Source organism: Corvus brachyrhynchos, unplaced genomic scaffold, assembly GCF_000691975.1.
Source record: "Corvus brachyrhynchos isolate BGI_N302 unplaced genomic scaffold, ASM69197v1 scaffold101, whole genome shotgun sequence".
NCBI classification, from domain to species: Eukaryota; Metazoa; Chordata; class Aves; order Passeriformes; family Corvidae; genus Corvus; species Corvus brachyrhynchos.
This window is the reverse complement of record NW_008237239.1, coordinates 9,801,213-9,810,033: the sequence shown is the minus strand read 5'-3', so window position 1 is coordinate 9,810,033 and position 8,821 is coordinate 9,801,213. Positions and strand designations below refer to the sequence as shown.

At 36.7% G+C, this 8,821-nt stretch overlaps 1 protein-coding gene across 1 annotated transcript in view; it reads left to right on the top strand.

Moving 5' to 3' along the window:
* Window positions 1–8,821, top strand: part of RPAP2 (RNA polymerase II associated protein 2) — a 36,130-nt gene that overhangs the window by 1,505 nt on the left and 25,804 nt on the right. The window contains exons 2-8 of the mRNA XM_017729591.1: window positions 457–502; window positions 1,249–1,363; window positions 2,043–2,141; window positions 3,178–3,243; window positions 4,481–4,569; window positions 6,758–6,793; window positions 7,626–8,581. Of these exons, the coding sequence (XP_017585080.1) occupies window positions 457–502; window positions 1,249–1,363; window positions 2,043–2,141; window positions 3,178–3,243; window positions 4,481–4,569; window positions 6,758–6,793; window positions 7,626–8,581 (1,407 nt within the window). The remainder of the gene's footprint in view (window positions 1–456; window positions 503–1,248; window positions 1,364–2,042; window positions 2,142–3,177; window positions 3,244–4,480; window positions 4,570–6,757; window positions 6,794–7,625; window positions 8,582–8,821) is intronic.

Below are 8,821 nucleotides of genomic sequence, written 5' to 3'. Positions count from 1 at the left end.
CCGGGCCCCCCGTGTCGTAGGCTGGGTCAGGCCTCGCTGGCGGCAGCGAGGGCGGCAGTAGCGGCTCTGTGTGAGGGTGCCGGCGTTGGACCTGGCCCGGAGCAAAAACCTGCGGTGGGACAGCAGTGGGGTGCAGGAGTAACGCTGGCCTGGAGGGCCAGGGGGTGTAGCTGGCACAAAATTACTGTCAGAATTATTCTTTCCTTTTTTTGTGTATACAGGATACAATGAATGAGAGTGTGAGAAGAGTTGGGCCTGTCTGTTTTCACACTTTAAAAGTGTGTCTGACTGGTTGCTGAATACCAGCTTACTGAAATCACAGCCATCAAAAGCAAGTTACTAAGCAATTATCTTGATTGTGCTTACAGTTTAGAGGTTTTAATATTTTTCAGGTTCCAGCATTTTCCTCTGTTAAGAAAATACACTAATTTGTATATTTTTATATTTGATTTCTAGGAAATAAGCATTCAGCTGCTCTGAAAAATGAAGATGCTGCTCAAAGGTATAATTTGAGAGGAACAGTACATGTGTGACATTTGTCTTGTTTTGCCTCACTTTGAAATTGCAGTCTTTGCATTGCAGAGGCTTTACTTTTTCAGAGTACTATGACTAACTTCAGTAAATCACCAGCATCAACATCATGCAGATATGTTTGAAGTGATGCTGTGTAACTTCTAACAGCACGCACACCTCAGCATTGTGTAATATACTAAAAGTGTGTAATCTAAATTGTATTTCCATAGCCTGTACTCCTTGCTTTTTGCCATCTTAACTTCTTTGCATACCTGCCATTTATAATTATTTACATCAAAAAACACTCAGGAAGTGGGATTTGTTTGGTTTATTCCTTCCTTTACTTTGTAACCTCACACTCAGTCAAGTCCCAGTCCTTTTTTTCCTCCTATTTTTCATGTCTTACCCAGTTCCTGTTTTCCTGACAGCACTCCATAAATTGTCCCAGGCTCTTTGTCCAGTCAGTTCTGAGTTTCCCTCTTGCAAGAAAATTTGGGGAGTGTATTGCAATACAGTGAGAATCAATACTTTTCTTGACCAGCAAATAAAGCAAACCAATATAAAATATGTAACCGTTTGTGGTTATAACAGAATTACTAGTCCAGTTACTTGTTGCTTTGGTGTGATGCAGGAAAATGTAAGCTACTGTATTTCAGAAAAAAAGATAAAAATACAATCAGAAAATTGTTTATAGAAATCTGCCCTCTGTATCATTCAGTGTCTGTTCTGTTACAGGAAAGCAGCTCTGGAGGCTGCACTGAGAAAGAAGATTGAATTTGAGAAAAAAGCATTGTCTATTGTTGAACAGCTCCTGGAAGAGGACATTACTGAAGAGTTCCTTCTAAACTGTGTAGGTGTTGCAAGTTTTTATACCGTTTTGTATCTTAGTGTGGTACTTTTTCTTAAAAGTTTTTGGAACAATTTGCTGCAGTTTAAAATAGACAAACCGTTCATTCCCTCTTGTACCAGCTCTGATAATGATTTCCTTATTTTTACGGGTTCTGCAGTGAAAACGTGCCCTAGTTTTGCAGGGCTGTATACACTGATGAATCCTCGCTCTTTTATCACAGCTTTTGTTTATACCTCTCTGGTTCTGGACTGACAGATGAAGTATAAAAAATTTAGGTCTACCTCATGCCATCTGTAAATTTAGACAGAGTCTCTAAAATGCACCGTTACCTGGCAGCACAGTTTTGTTGGAATGGTATGATGATTACTCTTGTTAAGGTTGTAAATAGGCTGATAAATAGGTGTACAAAACATGTAAACAGAAGAAAATTACAGAAATAGGGGCCACACTAGAGGCAATATTATGAAGGTCTTGTATATGTAAAAAGAAATGTCCATGTCTGTTTTCTTTCTCTGTTTACCCTTTTCCTTTTTTCCTGTGTAGGTTCTCAATGTTTATTAATATTAATAGATAACTGTTATAAAATTTAAGATATTTATATGCTTAAGAGATGGTTTGGGTACAAAAAAATGACAAGTTTTCCAGTATCTGTTGTTGAACTATTTTCTTGTCATTTTAGGGAAAATGTATTACTCCATCTCACTATAAAGACATCGTTGATGAACGGTCTATCATCAAGCTATGTGGTTATCCTCTATGTCACAATAAACTGGAAAATGTAAGTTGCTTTTTATTAATCCTGTTATCAAAGGAACCTTTTCACAATTTTTATTCTCTTGCATTTTCTTTTTAATTTTAAAGTTAGAATATTAAGCAGAGATTACTGTCAAATGATGAACCAGGCATTATATCATTCTATTTCAGTATAATCCTTCTGAAGTCAAAGGTAGACAGGAGTTACTGTATGACAGAATCAGTTACTGAATGATCGGAATCACAGCGCATGGATCTGTGTCAACAATGATAAAGATGACTGAGTTGTGGCTTCGTGGCCTTCCTTTGTGAATGAAAAAAAACTTCGAAATCTTGTTCTTTTGTCAGTGTAGCAAAAGATGTCTATGAGAAGGATTGACATGAAAAAATAATACAACACACGGATATTATTATGTGAATGCATATACGTATGCTATGAAAATGTATGTCAACTGTGGCAAGATCAAAGCTATCCTTCTTTAGGTGTGATATATCAGAGCTTAAGCCGAGCTCAAAGGTCAGTTAGATAACCTGTGATATAATATCAGTGCTACATGTGATTATCTGAAAAAAATCAACTCAAGTACAAAACAATATACTGTTTTGGACTTCATATATTTGCACAGATGTTAATTTCAAAACTGTTACAGTTTACATAAGTTCCTCTCTGGGTTTGCCTGGGTAGTGGCTGGGTCTGACAGTACAGTCTCACAGCATATAAATATCTCTGGATTAAAGAAGGACCTGTCTGTAAGTGCTCAGCACTTACACATGAGGAAAGCTTCTGCCATGGCAGCTCCACTGTTATATGTTTGGTACTGGTTTTCTTATGGAGCTGGCTTTTACTGATTATTGAGATGTATATGATTAAAGATAAATTGCCTTTCTTACATCTGAGAAGGTGCAACATCAGAAGAATTGAGAGGAAAGGTGGTTGTAGTATGCAGTTCAGTTAAATAGAATATATTGCACATGTCCACAGATGTGAATTAAGAATGAAGTTTTTTCTCTGTTGTCACGATGGAACTGACAGTCTTGCTGATGAAAGTGTATTGTTTTAGGTGCCAAAGCAGAAGTACAGAATTTCAACAAAAACAAACCGAGTTTATGATATCACTGAAAGAAAGGTATGGTAACAAGTCTGTTTCTAGAATGTGTTTAATGGTAGCAACATCAGAAATTCATTTTTTAACAGCATTCATATAGTGGCTTGATTCAGAGAAAAATACATTTGATTATTATGAAAATAATTTTCACAAACTGTTAGAATATGAAATTTTTGTGCATTTCACTTTCTAGATGATGTCTTTGGTAAGACAAAATACATGTGTTTTCTAAGTTGAAACATAAAATGGAAAGTTTTACTTGGATATCAGTTTGAATGTGGCACAGCTGATCTGTTAAAGACATTTGTGAAGAAGTGTTCTTTATTTTGCTCCAGCATAGTCAGTGAGCTTTAGGAGGGTCAAAGTGCACATCCTTTTCAATCACTGAAGTTTGCAGTAGTGTAGTACAAGTTACATCTTATATATTCCTTAGTGTTCTTTTTCGGGGAACACTTAGGTTTCTTTTTGAGGAGTTTTCAACATAAAACCTAACTCTTCACAAAATATTTTTTTTCTGGAAGCATGTTCACACATGTGGTTGCATAAAAGTCATCTTTGACAGTTCACAGGATACACAATCACCTAAAGACACTTAGACATTAAATGGTAAGATAAATGTTACCAGTTACAGAACAAATTTCTTCAGTGTCAGTAGTATGCATTCCTCTGATTAAAACTCTGGGATACACAAAATTTTAGGAATTGCTTTCTCGAGCAACCAGGCAAGACTCCAGCAAGAGGTAGGATGCTTTGCTGTCCTCCCTTGTGATGCAAGTTTGCAAATCAATTTTTCAAAGATGCTGGAGATTTTTAGGTGTTGTTCCAAGTATTGCAAAATACCAGGTTCTCTTGTGAACCAAAATTTTCATTATTAAACACCTGAATTATAATGTATGTCTTTGAAACTGTATTAACAGCATATTGGGTTATGGGTTGCTCTTTGAACAGTTTGGTTTGTTGGGGTTTTTTTAAATTATTGTTACATAGAATCCAACGCTGATTTGCTTCCCAGTATGTAATAAAAGTGCAGAAAGCAGAAAAATGGGGAAGAAAGAAGCAGCTAAATGTGGCTTGTGGGAATGGGATAGGCCTATTTGATAGGTTGGGTTTCTCAGGTGAACTAAAAACCTGGCTATAGCCTTGAAAAGAAATGTGTATTGGTACTTAATTTTACAAGCATTAAAAGGAATTACTTTTGTACTTTTCTATGTATTAAAGTCGGCCTTAGTCATGTTTTCTTGCTTTCTCTCATTGCCAGTGCTTTTGCAGCAACTTTTGCTATAGAGCATCTAAGTATTTTGAAGCTCAAATTTCCAAAAGTCCGGTATGGATGAGAGAAGAAGACAAGTAAGTATAATCTTATACATTCATTGCACCTTTTGAGAATATTATTTCTATATGCAGGCTGCAGTGGTAATTAAATAGCTGCAGCGCATCAAAGTGATTTTGCTGAAGCAGAGGTAACTGATGTTAACACATTAGCTTAGCATGGTGTTTGTTTTAAAAGTGTTGCTGCTGTATGGATTACAGTAATTGACATGGTTCAGTACTACTCACGTGTACTTAGTAGACATGACCATGTTAGTTTAGAGGACAGACGAGTCATAAATAATAGTTAACTCCTATTAACTTTAAAATGTACTTACTAGGATTGGATTTTTACAAACCATACAATGTACAGGTTGAATTAATCTTATCCTGTTACAAGAGATTTTCTAATTTTAGCATAGCACTTGGCATCGATCTTAAGCTTAGACTGTAAATGCTTGCATCTGAAAGCAGACTATAACATGAAGAGCTTGTTTATCTGATATAAATTTCAGATTGCCCATTTCTTGTTCTTCCTGTAATACATGTTTTGGGACAGTGTCATGCAGTCTGTGTTCCTAGCTTAGGAAACATTGGCTTGCAAGTAATCAGTGGAGCCAATGGGTGTCACTGTTGAACAATGTTGACTTGCATAAAGAATGTTCAGCAAATTTATTCATTCTCAAAGACACTACTTCTCATAGTCTCCTGGTTTCCAACAGAAGAAACTAGGTGGAGTTATATGTGTCATATGAAATATCTGATTAGTGAGAGAAGAGCTTTTGAGCAGCCTGATTGGATCTGAGGTATTCTAGTAGGTAAAACTAGACTCTTCATTAAAAGTTTAAGTTTACCAGTGCTTTTGAGGTATTGTTTTGCTGTCTTTAAGAAAAGTATTTCTAAAATCTCCCTTTATTCTTCACATCAAAAGTGTATAGTTGTGGTATGCTTGACATAGTTAATTATTTATTTTGGGTGGTGGTGGGGAGGCAGGATTTTCAAAAAACAAACAAACTCTCAGTAGTTCTTGGCTAGCTACACCTCTTTGCACAACCAGTACATGTGCACACACCAATACACATTTACACAGTAGAATATCTGAAATTCCTGTGACAGAAAAGACTACAACCTGCACTTAAGACTCCGAAGAGTTATATGGAGCTAATAATTTAAATCACTCTATGTTACCACCTTTAGTTTCCAAACACAGTTTATTGGTATGAGTGGTGCAGCTTTACATCTATTTAAACCTGTGGGGTCTTTTACATACTGAAAGGTGCTCGTGCATTGACTTGCATTTAGTGCCTGCCTAAAAGGTTCTCTTTCAGTCATAGGACAGATGAGATTTTCAACACTTGGTATTGGATAACAGGAATAGCATTGTGATGCTGCCTCATAACTGAATGGAAATAGAGCTTTGGAAAGAAACTCATCAGAATTTGTTTAGTAATGTTTTTAGTTTCTGGAAACCTTTGAAAACGATTTTCTTAAGAAAATTTTAACTTAATAGCCTAATTTTTAACAAAGTAAAATTTAAAATAAATAAAAATATCCTGAATATTCATATTTTTGCATTAATTAAAACATTTTCCTATAACTAGCCCAGGATTGTCTTTACTAGAGGAACTTTATGGTCTGTGAGGATCTTTTCATGTTCAGTTTGTTAAAGAGGAGAGTAAAGGGTGATCTGAAAGTAGTGTACAACTAGTTAAAAATAGAAAGATTACAGAGCCAAACTATTCTTGGTTGATGGCCACAAGTAATTGCATGAATGGTTCAGGTTGGACATTGGGAAAAAAATTGTGCTAAGGTTATGGTGGAATGAAACAGGATACTCCGCAATGTTTCGAAATCTCCATCTTTGCAGCTTTTCAAGATTTAAACTTCATGAATTTGTGGCTGACCTAACCTAGCGCTGGTGACAGTTGCATTTCAAGCAGGAGGTCAGACTAGAGCCTTCCAGAGGTCCTTTCTGACAAACATTTGTGTGACTTGGTGACTGTGTTAAATTCTGTTCACTGTAACAGCGATGTGCTGCGGGCACACAAGTCATGCTCTCTGTACATGTGTGCACAAACCTGCTCTTGCTAGCCTTGCTTTGAACAGAGGGTGTTGGACTACAAGATCCTCAGATGTTCCTTCCAAACTCAACTATTTTTGTATTTATGTGTATTTCAAGAGAATAGATTGAGCAGGAAAATACTCATTCTGTGTCTTCTTTTTGCAGACCACCAGACATAGAGCTGCTGAAGGAGGGACAGAGGTACACTGAAAAATTTGTTGTTGTTGTTGTATCCATCAATAGCTAGGAATTTTAGCATCATAGCAGATGAAAAGGGAATCTTTGATTTGCTCTGTTATAGAAAAGAGCTTACTAGAACCTATTGCAAAGGTTTTTTTTCTTTGTGATTCTAATCCAGCATATTTGATCTGTATGATTTAGTGTACAGCTGCTCTTGGATTGTGTGTCTTAATTGAGCCTGTTGAAATCTGAAACAAATGCACTGTTTGTACTTTGAATATTTTATGCCATCTATTCTTTATAAAGAAAATTGTGCCAATTATATGTGATGAAAGCTTCTGCACTTCTTAATATAAAAGGTCTATATCAGCCAGAATGAAATCACACTACTCTGTCATCTCGCTGTACCTCACTGTGTATTGTGCAACTTTGTTTTCTTTCGCAAAGCGTTGCCATTAGGTGGCAAACATATATGCTGAAACAGCTCAGCAGTCCCCCTGATTTAAGGGTACTATGTTCCCGTATGTGTTAGCATGCCTGTCTTCATTTTAAAATTGCACTATTCATGATGCTAAATTTTACGTTGGTCTGCTGTCTTTAATAATATCTTGTTCTTTTCTAACTGCCAATAATCAGCTGAGAACTTGCTTCTTTATACTTGTCATCTTGATTGTAGAACAGTGCAACTCTTAAGAGTTCAAGAAGACTTTCAAAAGAGCTTCTTAAAGCAAAAAATCACACTTCTGCTATAAGGGGGGAAAGGCTTTGTTTATCATTCTTATGTGAGAATGAAAAGCTATTGCAGATAAAAGCCATTTCTTATTTCACTGATGGCTTGTGTTTTCTATTGTAGTGGGCAGTCTGGAGAAGAGGTAAAACTACGTGATGAAGTAATTAAAGCATCCGACATTGAAAATCCTAGCATATCTTCAGATCCATGTGAATCTGCTTCTCATGACACAGCCAGTGACAGCAGTACTGATACTGAACAAGAATTTGTTTCTTCTGTCCTACCAGGAAGTCAGTCAAGTTCAGCCAATTTTGCACAGCAATTGCACAGAAAAAGCATCCTCAAAAAGAAGCGTGTTCAGAAGGTCCATGCCAGGCCTAAAACTGAAGATGCAGATGTGGTAGAAGCCATTGAACAACTCTCTCATTGTAAAATAGACACTCAGGAAGAAATACATGCTTGCTCTGTTCATAATGAAGTAACTGCACCACCTTCAAACAATACTGCTCTTGGGAAATCAAGTGCTTCAGAAATCTGTGTAAATACGTGTGGATCACAGATAGTTTTTCTAGGTGTGAGCAAAAGAGGAGCAGAACATCTTAAAAGAACACTAGCTAAGTCAACAGAACATAAAAACCCTGAACTGAGGCATCCAGTTAATTCCAAAGGCAGTTTATTAGAAGTGCTTAGGCAAACACTTATGGAATGGAGAACTGAGGAAACTTTAAAATTTCTCTATGGCCCGAACTATACTTCTTTGTGTTCATCAGAGTGCATAGTATCTGCCAACCAGGAGTCTGAAGAACTTGATGAGGATGACTTAGATACAGCTGATGATCTCAACACTATTGCTGTAGAGGAGTCTGAAAACAGCTTGAATTACTCTTTACCTTTCACAGGCTCAGGTGGAATACTTAAGCCTGTTCCTAGTTATGAAAAGTTAAAAGAAGAAACAGAGTTCTTAGAAGTCCGAGTAAAAGAGTTCTATGAAGGAAAGTACATCTTGGCTGAAGAGGCAGCGACACAAGCACAGGCAGGGGAACATCCCAGCGGAGACAAAGTGAGTGTCTGGTGGAACAGTGTGGAGGCTGTATAAAGCCTGAACAGGCCTTGAAAGAATTATTACTTTGTTTCTGTTATCATAAGTGGATAAGTATCTCACACAGTTTGCATACTGTATGTTGCATCAGATTATGCAATTGTCTGCCCATTAAAAATTAGTTTGGGTTTTTTTCTCTTCAGAGATAAGTTACTTAATGTTTAAATACTTACTGATTATCTGTGACTATTTTGATGTACTGACTTTAATTAAACACTAG